This window comes from Crinia signifera, chromosome 4 (assembly GCF_055691185.1).
Source record: "Crinia signifera chromosome 4, ASM5569118v1, whole genome shotgun sequence".
NCBI lineage: Eukaryota > Metazoa > Chordata > Amphibia > Anura > Myobatrachidae > Crinia > Crinia signifera.
Genome location: NC_139220.1, coordinates 255106061 through 255121598, shown reverse-complemented (window position 1 = coordinate 255121598; position 15538 = coordinate 255106061). Strand labels below are relative to the sequence as shown.

The following is a 15538-nucleotide window of genomic DNA, read 5'->3' as shown; positions in this document are numbered from 1 at the left end:
TTATAGCACATGAATATATATTTAATTTTAAAAAAAATATATATTTTTAAGAGAGAAATCCCGGTAGTATTCCATATTCTTTCTGTGGTCTTCATTTGAATAAGCTGAACAAATGCCGTAAATTCACACATACAGCAGAGAAATATGAGGTAACCCAGATAAGGCAGCTACAGAATATCCTAAGACACCACAAACTCCCTTGCCTAACAATAATAGGACAGATGAAAACCACATCTAACAATTTGGGCGATATTCATTTATTTTATCGCGCCTGATGTCCTGGTCAAAATAACGGACAAGAGCAAAAAGTCCAGCCTTCGCACTAAAATATGTGACACTTTGCACATTTCAGCTTGACAACACCAGGTGGTAGTAAGCTGAAATGTTAGTGATCCCCAATGTGGCCATCGCAACCAGTGCTGGTCTGGCCAGGCAGCAATTGAATTAGCTTCCGGACACTTTACTTAGGATAGACTGCACTAAAAGAATTGCAAAACGCTTATATGCCTAAAACAGCTGTAATATTGCAAATGGTCGAAGTTTTCGGCTGAAGTGATGGTGGGGTTTGTCTGTAAACTCCCCTCTGGCGATGTCCCCAATATGGACAGGGGAGCATGTGCTGGGTCCTTCGTACATGGGGGAGAAGCTCACATAATGTGCACTGATACTACTACTACTCCCCCCCCCCCCCCAATGACACTTAATACATCTGCCCCATTGTATCATTCCCTACTCTGGCATATTATTCTTTTATGTACAATTTCAGCAGAATGTTTGCTCTTACAAAGGTTTTTTTATGCTTTATTGATGCCTAATATCAAACATGTATTTTGAAGGTCATAATTTATGCAATGTATGCTTGGCATATATAGACCTGCGCAATTCTTGATATGCATACACCCCATGATATATTGTATAAATTCGCCCAGATTTTACATGTCTTCTCTTTTTTTTTTTTTATTACTTTGCCACCAAACTAGCCAAGTTATTTCTTTAAAGTATGAGGCAATGCTTCCTCTGTAGAACTGGCCATTTCAACGTAAAATTAGGGAAGGCCACAGGAGATGGGGTTTTCCTCTCGTGTGATAGAAGATAGGATACTTCCTATGGCCCATACATATATTGTTTCCTGCATGCTTGCTTGGCATTGCGTTGCACAAGGTTTAGCTGTGTCCTTCCTTTTGAAGGCCCTTTAAAAACCCCAGTTATTTGCTGTATTGAAAATGTGCTGCTTAGAATCTATGTACTTTGTTTTCCTGAAAATTAGCTTGTTGCGATTGTGTCCATTTATGTATCTGATTTGTATTAAAATATCTATTTGCAGAACAGCACTGGAGGTCATACACCTTCTATAGAATTGCTGTTCCCTGTAACCACATTGTGGCCCGTATTCAATGCGGTTAAATGGCAGGGATCGCAGAAAACAAGCGATCCTCGCCGTTTAACCCTCACGCTGGCCGCTATCCATATTTCACGCCGCAGAGAATTCCTCGCAGATTCTCCCGCGCGTGGCTAATGCAGGGAGGCCGCTGCATTTAGCCGCGAGTCTCGCTGTTTCAGCGCCCGCATACGCCGCTTCTCCCTCGCTCTAAACACGGAGCGAGGGAGGAAACGGTGTACGCAGGGGGGGGGGGGAGGGTTGTTAGTTGAATACTGACCCTGCTCGCTATGTCATCGATCAGGCACCTCTGCTTGCTCCCAGCATTGAATACATCCCTGTGAGAAAGAAGTCTCTAAACATCATGCAGGACATATGCGTTAGTTCTGTAATAATTACTAGTTGTATATTCTCTTCCAAGTACTTTCCACGTGATGGCACTGAACCTGTAGTCCTCCTGCATCATTGTCAGAGCGTAGACAGCTGTTTTCTGTGTACAGACTGCTTACAGAATACAGCTTAAATATTATTAAAGTTAAGGAATGGTTTTCCTGTCATAATATGCCAGTTGCTCTTACTAAAGCAGTAGCATCCCGCAGTGTGAGCTTGTGAGCCTCACGGTGTCTAATCAGCTCTTGTCTGTCGCAGCAATTCTACACATCCTGCAAAGAGGAGAAAGGATGGACCGACTTGTGTCAGCTCCCCTCCCCCATCACATCCATTTCACATTAATCAGACACGTTTGATGTGCATGTGTTTATTTATAATCAGTTAATAATTATATACTTTCCAAGCACAGAAAATGTTGACTGTAAGTTAGTATATATATATATATATATATATATATATATATATATATATATATATATATATATATTAACATTGCTTGTGCAGCATAATTAAAGGGTTAAATACAGTGTATAGTTATTAAAAGGTACCCTCGTTGGAAAAAAATAAAATAATAATACTGCTTCTTCCCAGTGCAGTAACTGCCTTAGGGTGGAATTCAGTTGCAGGTGGTAACCCGTTTTTGCTTGTAACATGGCTATAGGCCATACATAGGGATGTAGGTATCACTTTGCAATCATAATAAATACATATATATATATCCATCTCTATCTCTTGTGCTGCCCCCGATTATGCTCCGCCCCCACATGATGTCAGCGAACCAGCCCTGAAGCCCTATGGAATAGATTTCTGCTCGCAAACTGAGTAGGTGCAAGTCGAAATCGTAGATAAAATGTGCTACTGGGCCATTGGTGGGAATTAATTGACTATGCCCAGGGTAGTCAGCCCCAGAGCTAATTCACGTGTAAAACTTAACCTCCTTAGGGTGCCTTAGAACCATAGAAACACTGTGTAGACCTGTGACACCACCCAGTAAAATGTTACATAGGTTTTGTTATGTGATGTATCCTCAGATAACTGGTTAGAAGTAAAAGCATGTGGTATGATTAATACAATACCTCCCCATAGATTTCTAAAAAGTGGCAATGATAGAAATGGGAAAACTCCTGCTGTTTACAATTTTACATGTGATATGAGAAAACAAGGATACAGTTACTAGGTCAACATGACGGAAGGTCAACATGGGGTTTGGTCGGCAGGCCATTGGGTCGACACAAACACTAGGTCGACATGGGGTTTTTCGCCTTTTTTGTGAACCGACATGTGCCGACAGTATTTCATGCCCTACCATCCAGTAGGGCATGGGGGGAGAATAAAATATTGTGCTGAGCGTAGCGAGGCACCGTGCCCGAAGCATGACGAGTGGTGCACTTTTTTAGTGTCCATGTCATTCGGGACGTGAAAAACCCCCTTTTGAGTGTCGTCCTTCCCCATGTTGACCTAATGCTTGTGTTTCCCTTCATGCATGTCGACCTAATGCTTGGAGACGTATGTCTATCCAATGATCCCATTATGACAAAACATTATGCTGCTTGGACGGAAAATGTCTAAAGTTTGGCAACACTAGTGAATTATGCTGCCCACCATGGAGGATAAGTAATGGACTGTCGGATGTCACTGGGTGTTGTTGGGGTAACTGTTGTTGCTGTTGTTATTATCAGTTAATATAGTGCGCACACATTCCATTGCGCTTTACAGAGAGAATATTTGAACATTCACATCAGTCCCTGCCCCAGTGGAGCTTACATTCCCTACCACATGCACACACAGACATTCTAGGGTTAATTTGTTGGGAGCCAATTAACCTACCAGTTTATTTTTGGATGAAACCGGAGTACCCGGAGGAAACCCATGGGGAGAATATACAAACGCCGCACAGTTTGGGCCATGGTGGGTAATGAACCCTTGACCTCAGCGCTGTGAGGCAGTAATGCTAACCGTCCGTGCTGCACCATTGTTATCTGCTACTGTGGGATCTTCCTTTCCCCCACTTTATTTATTTTTAATGTGGGTCCACAAATATATTTTTATGATTCAATGTTTGTACCCTGTTCTTTTCTCTATCCATGTGTGACTGTAGGCCTACCTGATGTATATTCCTGACAAGAGGTGACTGCATTTTACCTGCAGACAGAATGCTATTGTACTCTGTGATACAAATCAACATAAACTAAATTAGAGAATTTAAAGCAGCTGCTTTTTCGAAAAAAAGGGAAAAAAAATGACCTAGGGGCACAAAAAAAGCTGGCTTGTTGTGTAATGCACGCTGTCTGCCGCGAGTGCGAGCAATCTGGATAAAGCTGCTTTTGTAAACCATGCAGGAAAAAAAAGCGTGTTTTTGTAGGAAGATTGTAGGCTGCCACACAGTGTGTTGTGCTAATGCATTGTATTAACTACTTCCTTGCCAGTATTAGCAGAGTAACCGTTCTCATATATACCTTTCACGCATACAGCCGTATCCCGGGTTTTTGCACTTAAAATTACATCAACCTGGGATTTCTGCATTTGTGAAAGCAACCCACAACTAAGTCCCAGGTCCAAGATCCTGCTCCCAACCAGGGACCCAGAGCTTGAGACCAAGCCATTTACCGACTTCTAGATCTGAGAAATTTCCCGGTCACATGTCTGAAAGTGGCATTAATAGAGACCAGAGAATGTGGCTTAAGATTGAGAAAGGGTTCTACTGATTTAATCTTTGAAAACCTGTTACACACTTCCAACTAAACACATTTTTCAATGTTTATTATTTTTCATTCATAATCATCATATTTTTTTTTAACCGTTATAATATTTGTAGACCGCAGTGTAATTCTAAGATGTCCTTTGTGGTTTCGGATGCTAATAGACAGGCTTAAAGTTCAAGTACAATTCTAGGCAAACAAAAAGCCTCACAAACTCTTTCCATTCTTGTCTCCCTACCAACAATAATAATAAATATTTGTATCTGGCACTTCTGCTACCGTGGGTCCAGCAAATTTCAAAATATCACGCGCTATGAGCTGGTTGGGATTTGGGCTGGATTACTGGGTGCTTTACGCATACACAGAGTAGTGTTTTTCTGGTTCCATCATAACCAACTGCAGTATTGATCATCTGACATTAGTCACGACTTTGTTGTATATTGTCTTATTTGCATAAGTAGGGGAAGTCAAAATTGAATGTATCATTTGTGTAATCAATTTTCACCTTTAAAAATAAATTAAGTAGCATTACTAATTAGGGCAGTAGTTTTCAACTCTAGTCCCCAAATTCCCCAACAGGTCATGCTTAGTGGATTTATTTAATTATGCATAGGTAAGTTAATCTATTTTGCTGGGTCAGTAATTCTGTCGGGTTAGACCGCTTCTGGCAGTACTTGCTGGGATCACATACGATATATCGGATGTAATCTTGCAGGTTCAAGGCGGATCGGGTGCAACTTCTCCCCTCAGAGAAGTCCACACAAGTGTATGGGGGGGACCTTCGCACAGCTAAATCTGGCCTGTTGGTGTTTGGAACCACTGATTAGTAGAATATAATAGATTTTCTATTATCTGGAGCCCCACTTTTTCTTGCCCTCAGTTATTATGATTGTGATTGTTCCTCCCACAGGCAACCCTCCCCTTTTAAGGTTGGCTACCAAATTAATATGCTGATTCAGGAGAGCCACCTTTTTTTTAAGAAAATATTTTTCTAGCTAATTTATTCTGTATTAGATCACAGATTCTTATACTCCGTCCTCAGGACCCCACACAGTGCATGTTTTGCAGGTCTCCTCACAGTGGGGGTTATTTTGGTTCACTCCTTCTGGCACATTACTTCTTAGGAGTGAACCAAAATAACCCCCAGAATCACAAGTGAAATAATTAGCTCCACCTGTGGCTCTTTTAAAATGTGTCAATGAGTAATGGATGCACCTGTGCACCTGCAGGGTGACCTGGAAAATGTGAACTGTGAGGGGTCCTGAGGACCGAGTTTGAGAACCCCCGTATTAGATCATCTGATTTGAGGTGGCAGACTTTCTTTGAGTTTGTTTCTTTGCTTGAAAAGTTGGTTTCACATGCGAGTGTTGTGATCAATTTGACCTGTCAAATACTGTTCTTTTTGTAATTACTAGATGGTTTTGTATAGTACTTGCTTATTTTGTCCTATTGCTAAGGCCTAACATATGGTGATTGTGCTACTTTTTAGCTGGACACGAGGGAAATCAGAATGCTTGCAGCGTTTTCCCCTCTTGTGTAGGAATACAGTGTGATGTGGATTTAAAGCAATATGTGTTGTGTTTTTCTGCATGCTGAGTAAAACAGGAACACTCCCATGCCTGAGAGATTGCCAGTCACATGTCATTACTGTGACCTGTTGTATCACCTTTCATGGTTGGCATGGTTTGATGGCTTGAAAATGATATATCATATGTCCTTACAGAGTGTCTCCAACTGACACTGATAAATATACATCTACCCTGGGCTGTTGCTGTGTGTAAATGCACACCTTTTGTGTTACCAAGCTTTCATAGGAATATAAAGTCAAAAATAAGTCGTTCTTCTGTGCTTGAAAACACTGGGTGATTTTGAGCAGCTTTCAGCTCAGCCACCCATTGTGAACGGTCCGGCGATGAGCGGTGATTCGCGCTCCCGCATCATCGCCAGGAAAGCGGCTTTGAGGACGGCTTTTTATAGTGCTGCACTATGCAAAGCCGTCTGCCCCCTCGCTGACTGGGCTGGGCGTGGGGAAAAGCGGCTCAGTGTGTATGCAGTGAGTGGCTTTCCCCCAGCGATGATAGCGATCATCGCTGGGCATAATCGCTCAATGTGTACGGACCATATCTCTTAAACATATGCTGATCACCCAGGTGATCATATAAGAACATCCGTTTAAAGTGGAGACATCCCTTTTGTGGACTTAATAGGTAGTTATGAAAATAAAACTCTCCATTCACTAATTAAGACCTTTCTAGGGCAATTCAACTGTGTTTTTCGGCACAAATCATAGCAATTCAATTGTTGCTCTGATTGGGCTCCTATTACTTTTTAAGAGCTCAAATAGATGGGCTTTGGCTTTAAATAGTGGCTAATCCATCTAAAATCCTGGTTAATTTGCCCAAACCATTAACATTTTGCACATTCCTTCTCGCCCCTTCATAAGGCAGTGTTAAGTAATCTCTCACTGCTAATGCAGGGCCTGAATGTAGCAACAATTGAATTGCTGTGGTTTGTGCCCCCTATTTGTAGCAGGGGTTTCTAGTGAATGGATATATGCATATTCCCATGGCTGCTGGCAAATATCACAAATTAGCAATCACCACTGTGGATATACACCTATCTGTCCAATATACAAGTTAATTTTGAAACCGTTCTAGCATTTTTCAAAATGTTTCTCTTCTGTCACCCTACAGTCTGCAGTAACAGCATGGATATCCGTAACGATGTACGGGAGCTGAAACAGCTCGAAGACTGTGTTGTGATTGAAGGCTACCTCCAGATTCTTCTCATCTCCAACGCCAAGACAGAGGATTTCCGAAACCTGCGCTTTCCCAAACTTACAATTATTACAGACTATCTGTTGCTTTTTCGTGTTTCTGGTCTGGAAAGCCTCAGTAACCTCTTTCCCAACCTTACAGTCATACGTGGTCACAATCTCTTTTACAACTACGCCTTGGTCATATTTGAGATGACGGACCTGAAGGAGATTGGGCTATACAGCCTGAGGAATATTACACGTGGTTCTATACGGATAGAGAAGAACTCCGACTTGTGTTACCTTTCTACGGTGGATTGGTCGCTGGTCCTAGAAGCAGTCTACAACAACTACATTGTTGGGAATAAGCCACCAAAGGAGTGTGGTGACCTATGTCCTGGCGCAATGGAAGATAAGCCACTATGTGAGAAGACAACCATTAACAACGACTATACTTACCGCTGCTGGTCAGCTGATCATTGTCAGAAAGGTAAGAAGTTGTGTCTTTGTCTATTGCAATGGAAACCTATCCATTACCAAGGTTTCAGCTTCCTACGTTGTGGCGGTGCTTTACCATGGTGGTTGTGCTGCCATGTGGGATTGGTTTTTAAATGTATTGATAGGGAATCCTGGTTCCTGCTATTAAAGTACTCCCTGATTATTTTCTGATTTAATCAATAAACATCTATGTCAGTGTGTGGAATAAATGCCTCAATAGTCAAGAACTTCTTAATTTTGGTTTTCTCCAGCAGAAATTGTAACTTTCATTACAGGCTTGTTGAGGTAATTTGACATAATTTATTGTAATGATGAATATACTTTATAACAATTTTATTGTCACCTCTGCTCAAGAGCAATTGCATCTATTCAATTTAAGGCTTTAGTGAAGGATGTAATACAGAGGCCTGCTTAAATACAAAGTTTGTGCAGACGGGGGGTGGGGGGGGGGGGTATTCAATCCCCGCCGCTAATTCCGACAGAGAAAAAAATAGTGGTAGGAGCCTATTCAATGCTGACGTTTCTGACAAGATTGAAGGTGTAATTCGACAAAACTGATCGGACTTTAAAACAGTTTGTCGAAAACGGCCGTGGATTGTAAAATTCACGGCCGGATCTCAACAGCCCACGCCCCCTTTTTGACAGTGGACAGGTGGAACATTGCATTCCAGCTGTCAATTTACTGTTGAGGCGGGCAAATACGGGCCAGGATTGAATACCCCTTTGTATTTTTTTTGCCTGCAAATGGATGATTATATGAACCAGTTGTTTCTTGTGTCCATCTACTGTATGTCTATATTTATATTTGTATACATTTTTCACAATGTACATGTATTTTGTGTTTTCCAACTAGATTTGAGATCCTTCCCCTTAAAGGGCATGATATAGGATTAAAGGTGCAGGTGTTTTTTATATATAAAGTGACTGAAAGTGGACTGTATTGTATTTCTTTGTACACACTCTTTCTGTCGCTGCACTTTTATTATTGTATATGTGATGCTGAAATGGCCTACTAGAATGATGGTGGGTTAAGCAGAGCTGGACAGTACTAATCTGTCATCTGGTTGCATTATTATTTTCTTAAGTTTTCTCTATTGAACATATTTTCAGGGTCTTGAAAATGAAATAACTGTTTTATCATTGTTACATTTTGAGAAGTTTAAACCTGTTTTTAGAAATCTGTGAGGAACTTTAAAAGGCCCAAAATGCCTTGTCAGGCAACTAACACTGGTAATAACAAGACTCTAAAATTTGTTTATGGTTATACTTTGCTTTTGTTTTATGGCCATTATGACCGTTCAGTGATGTCATCAAACACTAAGAGAAAACAAATCTTGTAACCGCATGTGAGGACCAGACAACTGATGTAGTTGACAGTGTCTAGCCTTTATACCATAACCCCAGCAGGTATTTACTATATGTAACAAGGGTGGAATGCAGATTCCCTTGCTTTTGATATTGTATGGCTCCTCTCGTTTCTTTTTTTTTTTTTTTGTAGATTTTTGTAGCATTTCTTCTGGTTGCATTGTCTGTAAGGATGCTCTCTAATCATTTGGACAGGGGGTAGAACATTATATTTGACATGGCCATATTGAGCTCTCTGTACCTGCATAGAAGTATACATAGGGGCCTATGGGTACTGCTGGCTGGGATTATTATGCGCCTGTGTGTTTTAGCCTTGTATTGGCATAATCAGGATGACTTTTCTACCCCATAGAAAGTGATTCAATTGTTCTACATCACACCTGTGTATTCTATTTCACATGTGATGTTGCTGTGGGCAACCAATCAGATCCTGTCTATCTTCTAGAGCCTTGATGGCTAACCTTAACACTCCAGCTGTTATTGAACTACAAATCCCAGCATTCTCTGCTTAGGTTTTGCTATTTGGCCATGCTAAAACTGATGCAGAGCATGCTGGGATGTGTAGTTCAACAACAGCTTTAGTGTCAAGGTTAGCCATCAAGGTTCTAGAGGGTGCTAAATAAATAAGAAGTAGATTCGGTACTCTTTACCTAGAACGCGCCCACGATTTTGATCTTAGGCATCGCAAGGTAAAAAATTGCGTCGGTCGCATCGCATGCGGCCAAAAAATCGCATGCGATGCGACCGACGCTATTACCGCAATTTTACATAGGGAACAATGTTAAATGGCCCAATTGACCCAATTTTACATAGGGAACAATGTTAAATGGCCCACAGACCCCAAATAGCCACCCTGAAGTGTGAAATGCCCCCCCCAATTGTTAACGCCACCCCACGATCAACGTCAACCCGAAGTGTGGCGAGCGCAGCGGTACGCGTCCTTCAACCTTTTCATACCCCCACTATCCACGTCTGCGTGGAGTTGAGAATAGAAAGTGTGGCGAGGCGCGTCCCCTCGCGGGCTTCACAGGTATCCGCCTCCCCTCGCTGCGCTCGCCACACTTTCTATTCTCAACTCCACGCCGACGTGGATAGTGGGGGTATGAAAAGGTCGGAGGACGCGTACCGCCACCCCTCGCAGGCTCGCTGCGCTCACCACGCTTCGGGTTGACGTTGATCGTGGGGTGGCGTTAACAATTGGGGGGGCCATTTCACACTTCAGGGTGGCTATTTGGGGTCTGTGGGCCATTTAACATTGTTCCATATGTAAAATCAGGTCAATTGGGCCATTTAACATTGTCCCCTATGTAAAATTGCTATAATCGCGTTGGTCGCATCGCATGCGTTTTTTGGCCGCATGCAATGCGACCGACGCGATTTACATTTTAACATGCATTTCTATGTGAAATAGCGGGCATCGCATCGGTCGCATTGCATGCCATTATAATGGCATGCGATCTACATGCGATGCCCGCGATAGGCGCCGTTCTAGGTAACGAGTACCGTAGATTCTGATTGGTTGCCCATAGCAACATCACATGTGAAGTAGAATACACATCTTAGTAAATTTCCCCCACAATGTAATAAAGCGCTCTTAGGGTCCCCAAATGAAAAGTCTGGTATCGCCAATTGTGGAAATAAATAAACCGTCAACATTAATTCCACAAAAAGGTCTCAAATGGTTCACATCCAATCCTTGGTTTGTATAGTAAGCACTTTTGTCCTCTCCTCCAATACTCTCAAAGGTTATATAAAAAGTAAAAAGAGAGAGGACATAGTGCATAACATAGAATTTACACTTACACAGTGGAGTGAATAATAAGCATGTATAAAGGTAACCACGGGCAAAGCAGGCAGCTTGTATGTCCTTGTAGCTGGGGGAAGCGGCTCCAGTTCCGGATCTGGTAACTTGCATCCACCAAGGTCCATTTAAGCCTAAAGTCCCATCTGGTTAGAAGAATAAAAGTATAGCAGGACGCCCTTTTAGATTAGGCAGACGTCGCAGCGCGCTGAACTGAATAGCTCCTGGCGCTATACACTATGCACTCAATTGAATCTACCCCTGTGTTACAGTGAAAATGCCACTTCCTCATTTATTGTATTCCTCTGCCCAAGGCACCATAGCATTTACTGCGTCTTTTTATTATAATCATTATATAATTATTTGTATATTGCCTTTCTACTAATAGGAGAATACACTTTAACTTATTTGGTTGCACACAGGAGGACATACAAACTCCACACAGGTTTTGGTGGGATTGCAATTCCAAGACCCAAGTGAGACAACAGTATGTAGTAGAGATGTGCAGGTTCTCATTTACTCTGATTTACTCTGATTTCAAAGCAGGATCTTATTGGCTATTCCAAATCACATGACAGTTGTTGATAGCCAATAAGATCCTGCTTTGAAATCAGAGTAAATCAGAGCCTGCACATCTCTAGTATGTAGCAGGAAGTAGCTGTTGCTACTCCCTTCATGCAAGTTTCGGTAAGATTGCTTCTATCAGAGTCTTTTCCCATAGCGGTCACCAGTTTAATCATTCCTCGTACAGGACAGCTGGCCCTCTATGACAGGTCTGAGCAGTGTAATTACTTAATCACAGATGCCTGTGTGTACCTAGCCATGCTGATATGTTCCCTATCTTATGTAACATCATTTTAAAATTCTGCACCCATAGTGCATAGCAGAATTGGCATGGCGCCCTCACGTGGACTTGTTTTGGCCAAGTGTTACAGTACACTGAAAGGTGAATCCCAGCTATTAGTTCTCCCCGCCTCCTTAGTGTAATGTTTTTTCTAGTTTAGGTGGACAGTCAGAGATGCAAATAAAAACAAATCATGTTGTTCTTTTCCCTGTCAGAGTTCTGCTTTTTACAGTTTAAAAACTTTTCTTCCTACACTGGTGTGAACCTACAAAACCATCCCCACGCTAATAAAATGTGTGTTCGCCAAAGGATGGTTGTGATCAGGCATCTCGCAGACACTGGAAGATTTTCCAAGACCTGCAGCCGGTGGCTAATTAGTAAATTTTATATGTTCTCTGCCAGCATTTGCTGTTGATTAAACTGTGCAGTATATTAGCAATGAATGAATATTCTCTCCTCCTTTATCCCTGCTCTTAAAACAGATTCTGAGAAACGTTTGGCAGAGGATCACGCGTTTTCCTTTTGTTGCTGAACAAAAATAAGTAATTAGTCACTCGAAAGGAGAGCTACATCTCCGCTCCGGCTGAACTTCCCCAACCTTTATACTATTATTTTATAAAAATAAAACAAGTGTATTGGGGGAATACATGCTCTTGTATATCATATCCAAAAATAAAACAGTAGCCAAAGATTTTAAATATATATATATTTTTTTATATGATTTTGAATATTTTACACAGTCAGCAAGTGAGTCGGTATAGGAGCTGTTTTTCCAGCAGTGCATTTTCACAGCATTGATCAGCATTATAACTTTTATTTGTGAAGTTATGGAATATAAACTGGTTGTCAAGATTTACTGAACTTCTTGCACCTTATTGAAAAAAATAAAAAAATACGCAACCTGTGACCTTGAATATCTTGGAAGTTATGATATCATAGTTATTAGCTACTGAATTTTCCACAAGTGTGGTGTGGTAAAGGCTTGGCCCTGTATTGATCCAGTGCCAACTATACATTTTATTCTTGGAGCCATATCTTATTATACAGTTAATATTTATTAGGCTGTTCAATAGGTTTTTCCACCTGCAGCCACTAGATGGCATGCAACACAGGTATTCATTAGTAGCTCTGTTTGGGTGCATTCCGCAGCTAGCGCTGAAACAGGACTTTCCGCGGTGCGCCCATTAGTTTGGTCGCGTTTAGCCATGAACACCTGACCATAATGAGTGCGATATGCATGGGGTGGGGCACATCCTTCCTGCCAGTATGTATTTACTAGCGTCTTATAGAGGGGTGGGGACTTGTGAAGTTGTATCTACTGTTTAGTAGCTGGCGATCACATTGAATTCTCCTCCAAATGCATTCTTTAGTTGTATTTCCTTCACTAGGTGGTACATTTACCAAGATGGGAGGTCTGTTGAAAATGGAATGTTGCTTAGAAGAACCAATCACATTTAATATACTAGAAGGTGCTAAATAAAGAAGAATTAGAATTTGGTTGCTATATTCGATAGAAATCCCATCTTAGTGATTGTACCCCCAGGTATCCATTGCTTGTACCTCGGTTAACATTTGATATCGCCATTTTTATTTGGTTTTCTCATCTACATTAATCTGCTGTGTACTTTTTACAGTACAATGGGCCTTAAATTGGATAACAACTCCCCTCACTGATCGGAGAAGAGCTATATTTGTTTTAAATCTGGGTCTATACATTATTTAATTACATTCTCTGTTAGGTGTTAAAGTATTTGACACACAACCCATCATCATAATGAGCCAATCAAAAATGGTGAGATTCCCTCCAAATTGATATGGTTTCGGAGTAGCTTGGTGAGTCCACAGAGGTCTTTAATCACTATAGTTATCCGCTCCCAGATATTCTACAACTGCTGGAGAGGTCACCACACCAATCACCAGCTTTCCCTTGGGATCATGCCTTAAGGGTTACTTATTTCATACCACAATCTAACTCGCCATATGCTCCAGTCAGTCCATGTGAGATTGAATCTCATTAATACTTGTTAATATTTAAACGTCCCCCGAAGATGGTTACTTTTGTCTAGATGTGTAAAAGTGTGTTTTTAGAGTAGAGCAAGCACACAGGAGAAAAACAGATATTTGAACAGACAATACAAATAAACGTAACAGTGCAGGAATTCTATATATGCCTATTTTCTATTCATTTGCTTTTTATAAATTAAACTTTCTCAAATGTCTGTTTTCTAGACCTACAATAGTCACAGTAGTAGGATTTGTAAATGTAGGTCCATGCCAATATCTACCATCCAGTACGGATGGTGTAATGGTTAGCATTACTGCCTCACAGCGCTGAGGTCATGGGTTCAATACCCACCATGGCCCTAACTGTGCAGAGTTTGTATATTCTCCCCGTACTTGCATGGGTTTCCTCCGGGTACTCTGGTTTCCTCCCACAATCCAAAAATATACTGATAGGTTAATTGGCTCCCAACAAAATTAACCCTAGAATGTCTGTGTGCATGTACATGTGGTAGGGAATATAGATTGTAAGCTCCACTGGGGCAGGGACTGATGTGAATGGTCAAATATTCTCTGTAAAGCGCTGCGGAATCTGTGTGCTATATAAGAAACGGCTAATAAATAATATATAAATAAGAGACCCGTACATCTGTTAAAGGCCACTATACCCAGGTCCGATTTAGCATGTTTTCATCCGATTCAGACAGATCCGGCTGACGAACCGGCTGAAAACTGGCCAAATCGTCCCTCCTGGTGGCAGAGAACGGGGTCACTTGAGGTACATCGCTTGTGAAAAGACTGCATGTGATCATGTCGCCTGGGAAGGACCCGGACAGCTGAAAGGGGATCGGATGGACATACACTGCTGTCCACCTTAAGACTTGGATCTAAAATCTAAACATCAAACATACAAAGACACCAAAATGGGACTTTTAAGTTGCTTTCTATTATCCATGCATTTAATAAGGGCTATGCTGGTATTTGTGTTTATAAGATACTCTCTGGTCTATTTTGCCTGTCTTAGGTAATGGAAGGAAAAGCCTACAAAAAACCAAACTCATCCTTTTTAATGTTTGCGGTTTACTTGCGGTAGAGATAGTCAACTGTATGGAACCGTAAGGTTGTTCTGTATTATCTCTTAAGTCATTTAGGGAAGATTTGTCTTGAAGTTTTATTGGTTGTACTGTTACAGTGCTAAACCCAGTAGCGCAGCGCAGCTAGCCACCGAGCCTGAAGCGTGGCGAGCGCACGCGTATTACTTTACATGTATTCCGCGTCCCCTCGCGGCGCTCGCCACGCTTAGGGCTCGGTGGCTCGATGCGCTCTCCACACTATATAAATTCAACTCCACGCCGACGTGGATAGTGGGGGTATGAAAAGGTCGTAGGACGCGTACCGCCACCCCTTGCGGGCCATTCTATCGCATACCATTGTATATGCGATAGAATGGCATACAATGCGATGGTATACAATTTAAAATTGTATAACATCGGCTACCATCGCATGCCTTATGGTCTGCGATGTGATGGGCGCCGTGCTAGTACACAAGTACCGATATGTCTTCTCCTGTACACATGCCAGGTGTCACCACAGTGGGACTACAGAAAACCCACATATGCTGCTTAGGTGTATGAATAGATTGGTGGGACCCTGTTGTATGAAGGTAGAAGCTGTGTTTTTTTTTTTTTGTTTTTTTTTTATGGTAACATATTTATTGTTTTTTCACATTAATTACAAATTAGGAAAGAGTACAATTAATTGACAATGAAGATTCAAATATATTTAAGTAATATTCCTATATAACAAA

At 41.5% G+C, this 15538-nt stretch overlaps 1 protein-coding gene across 2 annotated transcripts in view; it reads left to right on the top strand.

The window, feature by feature from the left end:
- The window catches only part of IGF1R (insulin like growth factor 1 receptor), a 195305-nt gene that overhangs the window by 11576 nt on the left and 168191 nt on the right, over nt 1–15538 (top strand). For both annotated transcript variants that reach the window (XR_014473539.1, XM_083184253.1), the window contains exon 2: nt 7161–7712. Coding sequence is in view for 1 of the 2 variants with exons in the window: in XM_083184253.1 (XP_083040379.1) it covers nt 7161–7712 (552 nt within the window). In the remaining variant the exon portion in view is untranslated. The remainder of the gene's footprint in view (nt 1–7160; nt 7713–15538) is intronic.